An 18,021-nucleotide genomic window follows, 5' to 3' on the forward strand; every position below is an offset into this window, starting at 1 on the left:
TGCTCTTATTCTCCATGGACTTTACAGTGTCCCAGAACTTTTTTGAGTTAGTACTACAGGATGCACATTTCTGTTAGAAAAAGCTAGCCTTAGCTTTTCTAACTGCCTGTATATATTTGTTCCTAACTTCCCTGAAAAGTTGCATATCACTGGGGCTATTCGATGCTAATGCAGAACGCCACAGGATGTTTTTGTGCTGGTCAAGGGCAGACAGGTCTGGAGTGAACCAAGGACTATATCTATTCCTAGTTCTAGTTTTTTTGATTCGGGCATGCTTATTTAACCTCTATGGGCAAGGCGGGACGAATTCGTCCCACCTACGTAACAGCCACCTGAATTCAGTGGCACGATTTTTGAATCCTTTGAAATACTATTACTTCAATTTCTCAAACATATGACTATTTTACAGCTATTTAAAGACAAGACTCTCCTTAATCTAACCACACTGTCCGATTTCAAAAAGGCTTTACAACGAAAGCAAAACATTAGATTATGTCAGGAGGGTGCCCAGCCAGAAATAATCAGACACCCATTTTTCAAGCTAGCATATAATGTCACAAAAACCCAAACCACAGCTAAATGCAGCACTAACCTTTTATGATCTTCATCAGATGACACACCTAGGACATTATGTTATACAATACATGCATGTCTGTTCAATCAAGTTCATATTTATATCAAAAAACAGCTTTTTACATTAGCATGTGACGTTCAGAAAAAGCATACTTCCGGGGAATTTACTAACAGTTTGCTAAATTACTCACGATAAACGTTCACAAAAAGCATAACAATTATTTTAAGAATTATAGATACATTACTCCTCTATGCACTCGATATGTCCGATTTTGAAATAGCTTTTCGGATGAAGCACATTTTGCAATATTCTAAGTACATAGCCCAGCCATCACGGCTAGCTATTTAGACACCCGGCAAGATTAGCCTTCACCAAAATCCTATTTCCTATAAGAAAAATGCTCTTACCTTTCCTGTTCTTCGTCAGAATGCACTCCCAGGACTTCTACTTCAATAACAAATGTAGGTTTGGTCCCAAATAATCCATCGTTATATCCAAATATCCTCTGTTTTGTTCGTGCGTTCTAGACACTATACGAATGGTAAATAACGGTCGCGCACATGGCGCATGGCGTGACAAAAAATGTCTAAATATTCCATTACCGTACTTCGAAGCATGTCAACCGCTGTTTAAAACCAATTTTTATGCCATTTATCTCGTAGAAAAGCGATAATATTCCGACCGGGAATCTGCAATAAGCTAAACAGCCGAATGAAATTTCTCCACGGGGGCGAATCGTGCACGCGCCTCATTCAATGGTCCTCTGATCGGCCACTTGGATAAGGCGATAATCTGTTTCAGCCAGAGGCTGCCTCGTCATCGTTCAGGTTTTTCCCAGGTTCTGAGAGCCTATTGGAGCCCTGGGAATTGTCACGTTACAGCTAAGATCCTTACTCTTCAATAAACAGATGCAAGACACACGACTCCTTGTCAGACAGGCCACTTCCTGCATGAAACCTTGTCAGGTTTTTGCCTGCCATAGGAGTTCTGTTATACTCACAGACACCATTCAAACAGTTTTAGAAACTTTAGGGTGTTTTCTATCCAAACCTGAGCAATAATATGCATATTCTAGCTTCTGAGTTGGTGTAGGAGGCAGTTAAAAATGGGCACATATTTTTTCCAAAATTCTCAATACTGCCCCCTAGCCCAAACAGGTTAAGATGGTGAGGAAGGCACTTTTAAAGAATAGCCAGGCGTCATCTACTGATGGGATGAGGTCAATTTCATTCCAGGATACCCCGGCCAGGTCGATTAGAAAGGCCTGCTCGCAGAAGTGTTTTAGGGAGCGTTTGACAGTGATGAGGGGTGGTCGTTTGGTCGCAGACCCATTACGGATGCAGGCAATGAGGCAGTGATCACTGAGATCTTGATTGAAAACAGCAGAGTTGTATTTGGAGGGTGAGTTAGTTAGGATGACATCGATGAGGGTGCCTTGTTTACGGATTTGGGGTTGTACCTGGTAGGTTCATTGATCATTTGTGTGAGATTGAGGGCATCAAGCTTAGATTGTAGGATGGCCAGGTTGTTAAGCATGTCCCAGTTTAGGTCACCTAGTAGCACGAGCTCAGAAGATAGATGGGGGGCAATCAATTCACATATGGTATCGAGGGCACAGCTGGGGGCAGAGGGAGGTCTATAGCAAGCGGCAACAGTGAGAGACTTGTTTCTGGAAAGGTGCATTTTTAGAAGTAGAAGCTCGAGTTGTTTGGGTACAGACTTGGATAGTAATACAGAACTCTGCAGGCTATCTTTGCAGTAGATTGCAACACAGCTCCCCTATGGCAGTTCTATCTTGGCGGAAAATGTTATAGTTAGCGATGGAGATTTCAGGGTTTTTGGTGGTTTTCCTAAGCCAGGATTCAGACACGGCTAAGACATCCGGGTTGGCAGAGTGTGCTAAAGCAGTGAGTAAAACAAATTTAGGGAGTAGGCTTCTAATGTTAACATGCATGAAACCAAGGCTTTTATGGTTACAGAAGTCAACAAATGAGAGCACCTGGGGAGTGGGAGTGGAGCTAGGCACAGCACTGTTGGCAGACCGGGGCTAGCAGTTAGCAGACTGGGGCAGGCAAGCTAGCAGTTAGCAGACCGGGGCTAGCAAGTTAGCCTTTGGGGGACGTCACGATGGGGGTAAGTCTGTTTTTGTCTCTTCATGCGGTGACGTCGATAGACCAGTCGTGGATTAGTAGTTAGGGTTCCAAGTAGCTCTAGGTAGCTAGCAGGCCGGTTAACAGAATGTAAGTCACTCTGGATAAAACTCTGGATAAAAGTGTCTGCTAAATGACCAAAATGTACATGAAAAAATGAACAATTGCAAAGCACAACAGGTATTATTATTATTGGCCTTCTTTCGGGGGCGGAGCTCATTATAATAATACCCAGCATGCTTTGCAAGCAATAATTTTTTCATTTACATTTTGGTCATTTAGCAGACACTATTATCGCACCATAGTGCCATCAGACTTCTGATACCAATGCAGGGTGAAAGGGGGCCACCAAATTATGAACCACTATAAAAAATTGTACAGACAAATACAATTGTACAGGTCTCAAAAGTATCTTGTTACAAAATACATTGGATTGTAGTTCAGGCCATTTGAAATACAAGTTACAAAATACTCAAAAGTATTTGAATTACGTATTTCAAATATATGTAACAGAAAAACAGCACATCTTTTCTTAGCGTCCAATCCTAATTTGAGATCCACACATCTAGCTCATAGTTACCACACTTGAATGGTTTTATTGCAGTCAGGTACTAATGGTATTAGTTCTCCCATTATATTTTTCTTAAGAATGGAGGCAGACGTCTCGGTATTAATACCCAGGGCTACAAAAAATCCAGCTGCTTTTAAAAAATGGAAGTTAACAATTGAGTGCAAACATCTTTAGATAGTGGTGACAAATGTTGTTGAGGCATATGCCCTCAATGTCACTTTGACATACTAGTATTCAGTCGACTGTCTGTGAGGACTCATATCAGGTAAAGGAAGTGGATAGCAGGTGAAGCGCCAGTCACCTTCATGACCTCCAGTTGTTGACTGTATGTCTGGCTCGGTTGACCTTCCTCTGCTCTCTCTCTCTCGCTCGCACGCTTGCTCTGTACCCTCTCTTTCTCTCTCTCTCTTTCTGTCTCCCCCCTTCTCTCGCTCTCTCTCTGTGAGAGGAAGCAGCCATGAAATGTTTATGTGTTAAATCGTTCATGAATCCTTAATGGAGGGTCGTTGTTGTAAAACTCTGCTTCCTTAGCGTCTGGCATCTTTAAAAATACACACACACACCCTTTTTCAGTTGGTCTGGTCTAAGATACTACCTTTAGTACCTTAATTGTGCCCGAAATTTAAGCCAGGATAGTGGAGGACAGTAGAGGTTAGTGGGTCTTGTCCCAATTATTTTAAATAGCCTAATTTCCTTTTGTCCTTCCCTCTGTGGTATAAACCTTCAATGTCGTTTCACAACTGTGGAAAAGGAGACAAAACAAGGAGCCATTTAAGACTGTTTACAAGCTGATCTATGTAGCGTCTGACAGGGCGAGACTCCTCACTAGCTAGCTATCTATCTATCAGAAACAACCCCTCACCATCTGTGTTTATGTGTGGTCACTAAATACTGTGGGCCACTAAATGCTGTGGGTCACTAAATACTGTGGGTCACTAAATACTGTGGGTCACTAAATACTAATTACTGGGAGTTTAAAGACTATCACTCACTGTCTCTCCTCTCTGAGGCGGCAAGAGGTCACTAACTTTTGTTTGTTTTAGTTTAACCCCACAAACTAATTAAACTGCCTGGTCAACTGCTTCTGTATGTTTGCAAAGCTCACATGTTCTCTCTTTCTCACACACACGCACGCACGCACATGCACACACGCACGCACATGCACACACACACACACACACACACACACACACACACACACACACACCGCAGTGTATTCTTTCACACTAGAGTGCAGTATTAATCAGTGGGGGCTGTGTTAATGAGTGAAGATCCACTTAGGTCAGTGAGATAAGTCCACTACACTCACACTGAGCCATAGTAGTAGTTAATGGGAGGGACCAGACCTATTACTCCTGCTGATCATTTGGCACAGGGGGAGTGTCACTCACCCTCACACACACATGCACACACTGTCTCTCTCACTCTCAATCAATGTCACTGTGTCTACAGTACTGGTGCTAAATCAGCAGCCTGTTTAATCAGTGGAAAGAAACTGAACAAGGTCTTTCCCTTCTGCAGCATATGTGCTTTACAAATGTCTGTCTCTCTCCACACTGTGAATGCATAGCTAAAATTAGACCCTGACTTCTAAGCTTCGGCATCTGTGCAAGGATTGCGCTACTTATTTTCTCAAAGGGTTCTAGAAACGTGAAGAACCATGCCTTAAAGATGAGACAGTGTTCTGTTTCTTTGTACACTGTGACCTCACAATTAACATTTTCTTGTTCTTCTTCTCCAGGGTATAATACTGCAAAATGCTTATGATTCTGGCTCTGGGTCTTTTAACATTGTCCCAATGTACTGAACCTCACTCATTGGCACCTTATTCTGCCCTCGGTTGAAAAGTCCAAAGATCAATTATTAACACTATTTTTACAGTAAAACTTGCCATGTCTTCGGTTGACTGGGCTAGAGCTCAATGTACTGCACTATTTTTGTTCCAATGGTTCAAAAATGTTTAAAGCAAAAAGGTTCCCAACCATTGAAATGAGTGTGAATGTCATTTATGTCCTTCAATTAGCTATCTCTAATGCTACACTATGGAGTTTTGGGAAATTAGTTTGAGAAGAGTCATTTGTGCTGAATAAGGTATATTTAATTGTTCTTGTTAATTCAACCTTCAGGCTACATTTTCTCTCCATATTCACCTTTATATTCTCCCTCCTCTCTCTCCACTTCTCTTTCTCCCTCTCTTTCTCTGTCAGCGTCGACTTGGAGATGCAGCTAAGAAAGCCATCGGGAAGCTGACAACCAGGACGGTGAAGAAAGGGGACAAGGTACACCTGCCAGCACTGCTTTCTTGTTTCAAGTTTCACTTTTTTTTATGTCACGTGCACAAATACAGTAAAATGCCTTTCTTCCACGCTCCAAACCCAACAATGGAGTCATGAATATCAATGTAGCACTAAAAATAACATAAGGTAGAACAAAAACACACGAGAAAAACAAATAAGAAATAAGAAGAACATGAGAAAGTAAGAGGCTATATACAGGGTCAGCTTCAATACCATATTTACAATATGCATGCAGGGAATTCGGAGTGATAGAGGCAGATATGTATAGGGGTAAGGTGACTAGGCATCAGGATATATGATAAACAGAGTAGCAGCAGCGTGTATGATGATTGTATGTGCATGTGTGTAGAGTCAGTATACATTTGTGTGCGTGTTGTGTGTGTGCTGGAATGACAGTGTGAGTGTGTAGAGTCCTGTTAGTGTGCATAGAGAAATAAAATACAAGGGTAAACTCAGATAGTCCATGTAACCATTCTGTTAGCTATGGAGAACATGGGGATGAAAGCTGTTTCGGAGCCAGTTGATGTCAGACTTGATGCACCAGTACCAATTGCCATGCGGAAGCATGGAGAACAGTCTATGGCTTGGGTGGCTGGAGTCTAATGATTTTCTGGGCCTTCCTTTCACACCACCTGATATAGAGGTCCTGGATGGCAGGGAGCTCAGCTCCAGTGATGTACTGGGCTGTCCGTACCACCCTCTGTAGCGCCATGCGATCGAGGGTGGTGCTGTTACCATACCAAGCAATGATGCTGTGAGTCAAGATGCTCTCAGTGGTGTAGCCGTATAACTTTTTGAGGATTTGAGGGTCCTTGCCAAACCTTTTCAACTTCCTGAGGGAGACGAGGTGTTGTCACGCCTTCTTCACGACTGTGCGCGTGAGTGGACCATTTTAAGTCGTTAGTGATTTGAACACCGAGGAACTTGAAGCTTGCGACCCACTCCACTGCAGCCCTGTCGATGTGGATGGGGGGCGTGCTCACCCCCCGGGTTTCCTGTAGTCCACAATCATCTCCTTGGTTTTACTGACATCGAGGGAGAGGTTGTTATCCTGGCACCACACTGCCAGGTCACTGACCTCTTCCCTGTTAGTCTCATTGTCGCCGGTGATTAGGCCTAAAACTGTTGTGTCGTCAGCAAACTTGATGATGGTGTTGGAGTCGTGCGTGACCACGCAGTCATGGGAGGGGACTAAGCACACACCTTGTGGGGGCCCCCGTGTTAAGGTTCATCTTGGTGATGTTTCCTCCCCTCACCACCTATGGGTTGGTCCATCCAGGAAGTCCAGGATCCAGTTGCAGAGGGAGGTGTTCAGTCCCAGGGTCCTAAGCTTAGTTACGAGCTTGTCAATGTCACCCCCTGTCCATACGAATACAGTAGAACTGATCTACAGAACAACATAGTCCACAGCGGGAACCATGCTCCATTCCGGATCTGGAGAAGATCCAGTTTAGCTGACCTTGGTCAAGCATTGTCTAATTGATGTTAGGAAGAGGTGATGAATGCAGTAGCTAGTCCAGATTAAGATGTTCCTCTCAATACCCGTCCATACTTTCCTTTCTTGGGTCTTCTTCCCTTCATAACCAATGATTGGTGTCAGGTTTGCCATTGGTGATATGGCATCCGCCATGTTTCTCTCACTAATCAAGTCCTTCCAGGGTCTGTGGCCCTGAAGCATCTGACACCGGGACGTTTATCATTGGATTAGGCTTTCTTCTTTATTTATGCCTCTCACATAGGGTTTACAGCTCTGGATGAGGTCATCAAAGGTGACTGATGAGTGTATGGACGGATGATAGGGCAGGATGGCAGGCTGCTGAAGGATCAGCTTAAAGGATGTCGTTTAGCACCGACGTGGGTTGTGGGGGTGGGTAGGTTATAAAATACAAGCAGAGAATGGCTAAAGCCATGCGTGTCAAGGGAGAGGATTGATTTATTGATTGAGGGATCTTCCGCTCTTGTGAATGTTCAATACAAAACCTGCTTGTGTTTATTATTAAAATATTCCAGAATATGTGGTTGGTAGTCAGCATGAGTAACCAGAACAACTAAACAAAGACCCAAGGTTAAAATCCTTTCTAAATCCTCCTATGAGCACACCAGATGTATTTCTCACATTGACACATGCAGGAACTGAATCTGACTGAAAATGTATAATGCTATTGATGTGTAACGGAGATCCTTAGAATGTCTCAAGTGAAGACAAGCGTCAGGGCTGACGGGGCATGGAGGAGAATGTTGGGCGTTGTGGGAGAGTGTTGGTCCCCTCCGTCCAGCCTCTTCCCTTCTCACCTCTGAGCCCTCGTCAAGGGTGAGACAGGTCTCTGGCCATGAATTAACCATGGGCCTTGGAGTGCGCTGCAGAAATTGAAACCTTCCATCAGGAGGAAGTCTGCCGGGAGTGATTGACCGCACTGAGCCGGATGTCAAGGCTGGATATTGAGGAAGGGAAGGAGGAAGAGAAGGGGGGGGGGGGGGACGACTAGGAGTTGGAGATTACCGGCAGGCACTAAGGGGCCAAGGCCCTTGGTAGAAAATACAGCCTGTTACGGTGATGACGGAGATGAAAACGGGCTACAGTGTCACCGGTCACAAATAACCTGCCAGTTTATCAGGCCACGACGTCTCTCTGGACAAGGGGTTATGTTAAGCCATCAAGCACGGGCATGGTTTGGACGTAAGAGCACGTAATGGAGAGATCTTGCCTGGCCATTTGCGAGGACTGCTTGCGAGATCTGCAGTCGAGAGATAAGGAGATTATACGTGATACTGTCCAGACACAATACGAGGCATTCTAGCCTAGCTGCCCTTTCCTTATTGACACAACCTTTATACGGTCATTACAGCAAACACATAAGTTCACTGTTTGTGGACCCATGCGGGAATCAAAGCAGTAACTTTGGAGTTACGAGCAACATACCCCAACCAATTGAGACATAACTTCTACTGTGTATCAGACCTGCATGTAGCAGCACTCACTGCTATATTGCGGCTGCTATGGAGGTCTGTTGTTACAGCTATGAAGGTCATTAGTTTAATTAAACATTACTGCACAGCCAGAGGGACATTTCCTTCATGGACCTGTCGTCCGCTATCTGTTCAGGAACAACAACATCACTGTCCAACTCAAAAGGGCCAAGCTATTGATCAATTGATTTAAAAGACCAGTGCCAACATTAAAAGGTCAGTGCCGTCACCTATTTTGCCAGGCACTGGGACAGGCCCGTGTCAACTCCGTCAATGCCGACGCTGGTCACGTTCAATAGTGCACTGGTCAGCTCCGTAAGCCATTAATCACAGTCCACATAGGACACGTTCAGGCCACATCAGGGGCTATTCCATCACATCCGTAACCGAAAGATAAAACATCCGTTGTGTCTCATAGTGCAAATCGACTTGTGGTGAGTAACTCTATGATCTCTGCTCTTCTACAACCCCTGTCATCCCTGGGCCCTAGAAGTCTCAGATTCTGACATCTTGAAAATCTGCCGTTAGTGACACAGATCTGCTTTATTTTAGCAGAGGCCGATTTCACACAGGGACTGGGGCCTCATTTTTAAACTCTGCATATGTACAGAATATACCCCAAAACGTTCCTGAACCACTTTTCACACAGAAGTTGACATTTATAAAAAAATGTTACTTTAAGAGAGAGTGCACGTAACTTCGAGCAAACTTTAGACCATGCGTGTGCACAATTTATGGTGGTTGAAGTATTGCATTGCAAGCAGGCAAGTGGTATTTTGTGCAAATGGGAGATAAGATTACATGCCTTTTCATAAAAAAGTTAAAAATATAACAACAAACTACAATAATATGCCGTTAGGACTCTATTTCCTGATTTATTTTATTTGCATACTCATTGCAAAATAAGTTCCTCACGTTTTCCGACTGTGATGGTTTCACACTCCCAAAGTAGCCTAAACAAATGTCAGATGTGTCATTTAATTAGGCCTACTTCACAGTACTAAATAGATAACTTATTTCAAGTAGGCCTGTTTCGCTCATTATAATCCGGATTGCGGTTATAATGTTGGCTACATTAAGATAACGGTAGAACAGACAGTTCACCTTGTAATTTCAAATGTCTCAAGTAGACCAAGACAACGTTTCAGAATTTGCGGGCAGCGAGCATATTTAGGTTGGGGGTAAAAGTTGATGCAAAACATTGTTAAATAAAATGTTCTGCAAACTCCACAACAATTTTTCATAGTTTATTTATTTCAGAAATAGTCACTGTCCTTTGCTGAATACTACAGTGAAAGTCTGAGTCACTGCAAAACATTCTGGCACCACTTCCAAGAATATCTGATCTAATTTGTCATGGCTCTTTCTTTTAGAAACTGCTGTGGCCTAAATCCAAAAGTTCCAAATCAAACCGCAAATAAAGGCGTTATTTTCACCATAAAAGGTAATTGATGGGCGTTTTCCAGGTGGAATTATAATGCTCGTTCACAATATGCACAGTTTACGAAGTTATGATTTATAACGGGAAACATGCGCATGTATAGCATGCGGAAAGTAAAAAAAAAAAAATCTCTCTCTTTTTAGAAATGGCGCACCCAGATATTTAGTGTGACATTTACTCAACGGTTATATGCCCTGGTCTGTGCTGTGTGCCTTGGCCTCATTCTGTGCCAGCAGTCGCTGTAGACGACAGCATTCATATTTAATCAGGCGGCCATTTACAGCAGCCAGCCCCACTAGGTCAGATGGGCCTCACAACTCTGTTTTGTTCTCTATATTGATCTCTGCATGGCAACCTGGTACAGATCATTTTCTGTTCTACACAAGCTATCAGACTTTATCAATACTCGAATACTCAGAAGTACTGCGCATCCAATTTTGCCAACAGCATGGCCAGTTCTGATGGCTTGGTTTGTTGGAACAAAGTTAAGTTGGCAATTTGATTTCTGCAGGGGCCTTACATACTCGATAACTATAAGTCACTTTGGATAAAAATCTCAGCTAAACACATACATTATTGTTATTATTATCAGTATTTTACATTGCCTGGTCCCACATCTATATGGGCTTAAGCCAACTCCTCTGACTATTATTGCCATGCAATTGTATGGTCGTATGGGGCCACCATTGTACACAGTCAGTGGAGCTATCTAAAGCACATGCATGTCGGACTAGGCTAGTGTTCCCAGGTATGACTGGAGAGATAGCAGACAGCGGGGTCTGTGTTCTCTCAGAGCCCTGCTCCTGTCATATCGATCAGCCCCTCCCTGCTTGCTCGGGATAATTCAGTCCCCGACCAGGCTGGGCTGGGCGCTGGTATGTCCTTGTGCCTCTGTGGCGGCTTCTCCTCTGTCAGTAGAGACAGATAGCCACACTCCATAAATAATATGGCATTGATTCTCTCTTTCTCTCATTCTCTATCACACTCTGTTCTCTCTCTCCCCCCTCCCTCACACTCTCTCCCTCCATCTATCACGTGCTCTCTCTCTCTCTCTTTCATCACACTATATCACACTGTTTCTATTTTTCTCTCTTTCTTTATCACACTTTTTTTCTCTCGCTTCGCCCACCTCGCTCTCTCTCGCTTTCTCCATGCCCTCCCTGTCAGACTCTCTTAGATTCAAAGAACGATGGCAGCAATCACACCATCCTCCCTCTCTTCCTTGGCTCTCTATACCTCTCTTGTCATGTTTTTAGTGTCATCCCCCTGTCTGTCACTGTCTTTCACGCGATCTCTCTCTACCTCTCCACCCCTTTCACACCTCTTTCTCTCTTCTTCTTCTCTCTCACTTACCAGCCACTCCTCCCCTCTCTCTCTCCCTCTTTTCCTCCCATGTCATGCTTAAGCATTACCCTGACTGATGGGCATGCCAGGGCAGTTAGTCACAGACACGTCAGACACTGACCATGTTTGGCACCGTTTCCACCTCGGCCTGTTGCACAAAACAGCTATTTATAACCAGGTTGATATTGAATATGAATGGTCAAAAGTGAAGTATTTGTTTCATTGTCACTGTTCATTCACTCCCTCTGTAGTTGATGACTTCCTGTTAATTGTGGCTATCTAACACTGACTGTACTGTTTGTCTCCTGTGCTGCAGGAGACAGACCCAGACTTCAACCACTGCGCTGTGTGCATCGAGGGTTACCAGCTCAACGACGTGGTCCGCATCCTGCCCTGCAAGTGAGTGCATGTGGGGATTGTTGGGTGGGGGGGAGGAGGAGGAGTCCCCACCAGAATAGCAAACATTTTTGGCAACATTTTGTTGAATGCTATTTCTAGGGGTTTTGTGGTTAGGGGTTAAGGAAAATAGGATCTTTAATGAGACTGAATTTTGTTTCCCCACAAGGTTAGTTGTACAAGACTGTGTGTGTCTGTCCTAGTACCTACAGTATATACATCCTAAGCCAGGAGTTTTAGCTGACAGCCTGACACAGTCCTTGCCCCTCTTACACGCAACAGACACTCACTCGGATTTGGAATGCAACATGTCCGCCATCCACTCGTTCTCAATGTCACACCATCCACTTACATCCCCTCCCCCCTCCTCTACTTTCCTCCTCCTCTCCTTCCCTCCCTCCCTCCCTCCTGTGACGTGCGTTTCTACCCGTCCCTGACATCTCTCCTCCTGTCTGAGGTAATCACCACACTCATCCGTCACACACCTTTCCTGCAGCTCTGCTCAGTGGGACGAATGTACTGACGCACATCAGGCTAGACCAGAGACACGCCCCACCACAATTTAGCCGTAGGTCATTTGCACATATATTTATACATAACGCCACAGGAATATGAAAACAGGACGAGCGAAAATTAAATACTGTATGTGTGCAGGTCAGGTGAAAAATGTATAATCCATAAAATCCAATTTTTACTACCTGTCAATCACCTCTGGTTTGACGATTTGGATCTGATTTAGGATCAGTTGTAGGACACATAGAGCATGTGTTGGTTTAGTGGATCACTAAGGTTTACAAAGGAAGTGGAAAATGTAATGTCTGTCAGAGTTGACATTTAAGCTCTTGCCAGGAAAAAGGAGGGGGAGGGAGGGCAAGCGGGAGGAGCTCTGGCTAAATGGAGTCTGGTCTGTTTTGGAAATGCAGACGCTCTGCTATCAAGGCCGTCGGGTCTCGCTGTGAGTCGTAACCCCTGCAAGCTCTCTCCGGCTATATTTAGACCCAGCGCTGCCAAATGACCTCCAGGCGCATCCAGCACCATCATCAACCCCCCCCCCGCACTAACACACACGTACTTAAACGTCCTCCTCCGACGCACACACACACTCTGCTACGTGCACACACACACTTAGGCTCATAATCACGCAGGCGCGGGCACTGCCTTTCTCTGTCTCGTATACACACACTCCTCCCTGCGCCATCTGCCGTGTCCTCTCTGGCCCTTGCGGAGAGAACTAAGAAACTGGACTAAGGGATTTGACACTGCTGGTCCCAAGGTGTCCTTCTGAAGACATGTCAAGACATATCAATCATTCGGTCAGAACATGGCACATCCAGAGAGTGTTCCTCTACTTGCCTCCTCTCTTTCATCTGCACTGATGTGAAAGAACCGGACAGGTGAAAGACGATTCCCAGTAGGCATCCGACCACATTGCTTTCACCTATCCTGTCTCTGCAGATGCATCTCCAAAGTTCTCCTAGACTTTGGAGATGCACCCTTGGTCTTGAGTAGCAGCAGAATCGTCCGGCCAATCTCTGCATAATTGCATTGGGGCTGTGTTTCATTTGGCCCAACTGACGCAAGGACGACATACCCCCTTCTTCAGTCCAGAACAGACCAGCTCAGTACAGATCAGATATCAGAAATGTAAACACAGTCCAGGACCGAACTGGCCAATCGCCATTAATGCTCTCCATCCATCCTGCTTATCCAGTCTCTGTCAAAGAGGAGCACTCAGATTGCTGTGAGAAGGGGAAGTGAAGGACACAGGTCCTTCTTATGAGGCTGAAAGGGGCGAGTCTTCTTCACGTATGTCCTCACAGAAGTTTCAAAATCGCTAGCTAGCGTTTAAAGGAAATTGAAAAGTTAGAATTATCTGGCCTCAAAACCTGCTATCGTTTATTTAGGTAATAGACACAGAGGTAGGCTAACTAAAGAGCTCATTTTTGTCCACAATCCATGGGTAGGCTAATTACAGATTTAGAGTAACGTGTGCGATTGACTGGTCATGTTAGTGGTTCAAAGGTAAATGTACCCTTGGTTTCTGCCCTTCATCGCTACCTGTGTGTGTGTCACACTGCAATGATACCAAGAATGCGCTAGTAGTTTTTCTGGGTAACCTCAGTACTTGTAGTTTAGTAGAGGAGCCATAAACTAAGACTTGATCCGATGGCAAACACATGGTTTATTCACACGGACTTGGAGGAGAGAGAACAGAGAGGGAGGGAGAGGGATGAAATGAGGACAAATGAGTGAACAAGGGCGAGGGAGCGAGAGAAGGAGTGGCGACAATCGGGCTGTTTATGTAGAATTGAGTTATCAGTCCTTGTCATGTGTGTGCATTTTGCGTCCTTCTCTGTCAGCATTCAGTATCTCTGAACACCAACCCCATTGGGGCCTCCCTTAAGTACACACTGCTATCCCCAATCAATAACTAAATGCATTGAAGTAATGGGAGTATACTTGACGGCCACTCAATTTGTGTCTCTGTACATTTAATATCAGTCTATAGGACAGTGTGTTGTCAATGGAGGGAAGTTTTTCTGGTCATATTTAGATGGACTGACAGGCAGGCTGGTAGACAGATACAGAACAGTCTCAACAGCCAATTATTGCAGGATATCCAAGGATATGCAGTAACAACAACCACCAGTATTTCAGTTCTCAAACCATAGCACCAACATAATCCCTAATAATCCCCAGGAAGAGTAGCTGCTGCCTTGGCAGGAACTAATGGGGATTTTTAAGGACAGGTCGGCAGACAGGCAGAAAGGGAGACAGATATACAGTTGAAGTCGGAAGTTTACATACCTAAGCCAAATACATTTAAACTCAGTTTTTCACAATTCCTGACATTTAATCCTAGTGAAAATTCCCTGCTTTAGGTCAGTTAGGATCACCACTTTATTTTAAGAATGTGAAATGTCAGAATAATAAGAGAGAATGATTTATTTCAGCTTTTATTTCTTTCATCACATTCCCAGTGAGTCAGAAGTTTACATACACTCAATTAGTATTTGGTAGCATTTCCATTAAATTGTTTAATTTGGGACAAACGTTTTGGGTAGCCTTCCACAAGCTTTCCACAATAAGTTGGGTGAATTTTAGCCCATTCCTCCTGACAGAGCTGCTGTAACTGAGTCAGGTTTGTAGGCCTCCTTGCTTGCACACACTTTTTCAGTTCTGCCCACAAGTTTTCTATAGTATTGAGGACAGGGCTTTGTGATGGCCACTGCAATACCTTGACTTTGTTGACCTTAAGCCATTTTGCCACAACTTTGGAAGTATGCTTGGGGTCATTGTCCATTTGGAAGACCCATTTGCCATGAAGCTTTAACTTCCTGACTGATGTCTTGAGATGTTGCTTCAATATATCCACATAATTTTCCTACCTCATGATGCCATCTATTTTGTGAAATGCACCAGTCCCTCCTGGAGCAAAGCACCCCCCACAACATAATGCTGCCACCCCCGTGCTTCACGGTTGGGATGGTGTTCTTATGGAAACTTTGGTTTACATGAGTGTTCTTCGGCTTGCAAGCCTCCCCCTTTTTCCTCCAAACATAACCATGGTCATTATGGCCAAACAGTTCTATTTTTGTTTCATCAGACCAGAGGGCATTTCTCCAGAAAGTATGATCTTTGGCCCAATGTGCAGTTGCAAACCGTAGTCTGGCTTTTTTATGGCGGTTTTGGAGCAGTGGCTTCTTCCTTGCTGAGCGGCCTTTCAGGTTATGTCGACATAGGACTCGTTTTACTGTGGATATAGATACTTTTGTAGCTGTTTACTCCAGCATCTTCACAAGGTCCTTTGCTGTTGTTCTGGGATTGATTTGCACTTTTCGCACCAAAGTACGTTCATCTCTAGGAGACAGAACGCGTCTCCTTCCTGAGAGGTATGACGGTTGCGTGGTCCCATGGTGTTTATACTTGCATACTATTGTTTGTACAGATGAACGTGGTACCTTCAGGCGTTATGGAAATTGCTCCCAAGAATGAACCAGACTTGTGGAGGTCTACAATAGTTTTTCTGAGGTCTTGGCTGATTTATTTTTATTTTCCTATGATGTCAAGCAAAGAGGCACTGAGTTTGAAGGTAGGCCTTGAAATGCGACCACAGGTATACCTCCAATTGACTCAAATGATGTCAATTAGCCTATCAGAAGCTTCTAAAGCCATGACATCATTTTCTGGATTTTTCCAAGCTTTTTAAAGGCACAGTCAACTTAGTGTATGTAAACTTCCAACTTCAACTTTACATGCAGGCAGTCAGACAGAAAGGTAGACAGATATACAGGCAGGCAGGCAGACAGACAGACAGACAGAAAGGTATACAGATATGCAGGCAGGCAGACAGACAGAAAGGTAGACAGATATACAGGCAGGCAGGCAGGCAAACATATTAGATGTCATAACAGATGCCATTCGGATAAACCAAACATACCAACCAAGACAGGAAAAACAAACATAATTTATTCTGGTTGGTAAGTTGCATTTTTTTATCGTGATGCCATCTGGTATGGTATCTAATAACCCGTCTGTCTGACCGGTAAATTTTTTCTCTGCTCCAAGAAAGTGTGCATCCCAAATGGCACCCTACTCCCTATGTAGTGCACTACTTTTTCTTTATTTAGTGCACTACATAGGGAATAGGGTGCCATTTGGGATACTGGCAAATACTCTGAGCGCAATCTCTCCCTACCCTGACTGTAGTTTCTCACATATAGCATACACAGACCGATACCAACACTCGTTACAGTCACGCACACAGACTGCTGAGGGGAGGACGCCTCACAATAATGGCTGGAACCAACTAAATGGAATGGCATCAAACACATGGAAACCATGTGTTTGGTGTATTTGATACCGTTCCACTCATTCTGCTCCAGCCATTACCACGAGTCCGTCCTCCCCAATGAAGCTGCCACCAACCTCCTGTGGCACACACATTTAAACTGTGAAACAAACAAGCTGAAACACAAGCTCTTATCCGAGTCTGACTACACTCATGGCTTATCCAGAAGTCCCTCTCTTGCAGCTCTGCTTCAGACTGCACACGACTTTCTCCCCAAGCCATTGTATGGTAAACAGACTCCTCATTAATGTATAAAGCCCTTGTTTTCTGTGCCTGCCTTGAAAGCCAATAAAGCAGTGCTAGAGGCCGGGTGCCCCCACTGTAAGAGGCTTTGATAAGGAACAGCACTTTACACTCCATGCCCAGGAAATGCCAGGCTATGTTAGACAGGCACTTAGCAGAATCAACCGTTGCACTTTTATGTTTGTCCTTAGGAGTATTTTCTATTATGCGTTGTTTTTACTCGCACTTAAGGAATTGTTCTTTAGCAATAATGGGGCCTTGTATTGTTTTATGGATGCTCAACATAAGGACATTTAACGTTGAAATGGTTTGAGTACCATGCCTTTTAATAAAGGCATTAAGGAGTTCAGGTAGACAGGAGAAGCTACCGTGAATGTGGTCGTAATGGTCCTTTTGAAGTGCAGTGAAACTGGCCGTCCACCTTTATTTCATAATAGGGAACAGACCATTAGTTTAAAAAAAGGATGTTTCTCTTATATCCACAATGGCCGCCTTGTGTCATAAGACACACAATGTCTATTTTGTGTCTAAGTTGCCCCACAATGACCACTGTGTCTATAAAGCGTGACTCGTTTCCTTTTTCCACAAACTTTCTGCTGCCGTTAAAGACACAACAGGCCCTCCTAGCCGGCTCAAACAGAGCAGTCATTGTCCGGTCGCAGGATGTAAAGGGGGGAAAAGAGGACCGAAGCGGATTTTGAAGAGCCCCGTGTCGGCCATTTGGGGGCTTGTTTGTGGAGGTGGCCCTCTTGCTCTTCAACCGTGTTCTTTGTTTCTGTCTCGCTCTCTGCACAGACATGTCTTCCATAAGCTGTGTGTGGACCCCTGGCTGAACGAGCACTGTACCTGCCCCATGTGTAAGCTGAACATCCTCAAAGCTCTGGGTATCATGGTGAGTATTAGTCTAGTCAATGTCTTAATGCCTTATCAGTGGAAATGTGTTAAAGTTAGTATGCCAGTACCGGTTTGTCCTCAGCCCTTTTTTTTCTGGCCTGATCACACGCTACTCTTGACCCAAATAATGAGAGGAAAAAGATGGCCTTAGAAGATATTCTGTAAACATGTCTCAATTTCACATGTTTATGTTGATTAACTGTAGAATACAACAAACTCTTTCACAGTCTATTAAACTGCATGTGTTGTTTTGTAGATTAAGATGTGATTGCCCCAGATTGCCCTTCACATA

At 44.2% G+C, this 18,021-nt stretch overlaps 1 protein-coding gene across 5 annotated transcripts in view; it reads left to right on the forward strand.

Moving 5' to 3' along the window:
- The window catches only part of LOC106611591 (E3 ubiquitin-protein ligase RNF130), an 81,691-nt gene that overhangs the window by 56,169 nt on the left and 7,501 nt on the right, over positions 1-18,021 (forward strand). For all 5 annotated transcript variants that reach the window (XR_006771037.1, XR_006771038.1, XM_014211969.2 and 2 more), the window contains exons 5-7: positions 5,503-5,574; positions 11,661-11,743; positions 17,631-17,727. Coding sequence is in view for 3 of the 5 variants with exons in the window: in XM_014211969.2 (XP_014067444.1) it covers positions 5,503-5,574; positions 11,661-11,743; positions 17,631-17,727 (252 nt within the window). In the remaining 2 variants the exon portion in view is untranslated. The remainder of the gene's footprint in view (positions 1-5,502; positions 5,575-11,660; positions 11,744-17,630; positions 17,728-18,021) is intronic.

Source organism: Salmo salar, chromosome ssa09 (assembly GCF_905237065.1).
Source record: "Salmo salar chromosome ssa09, Ssal_v3.1, whole genome shotgun sequence".
Taxonomy (NCBI): domain Eukaryota; kingdom Metazoa; phylum Chordata; class Actinopteri; order Salmoniformes; family Salmonidae; genus Salmo; species Salmo salar.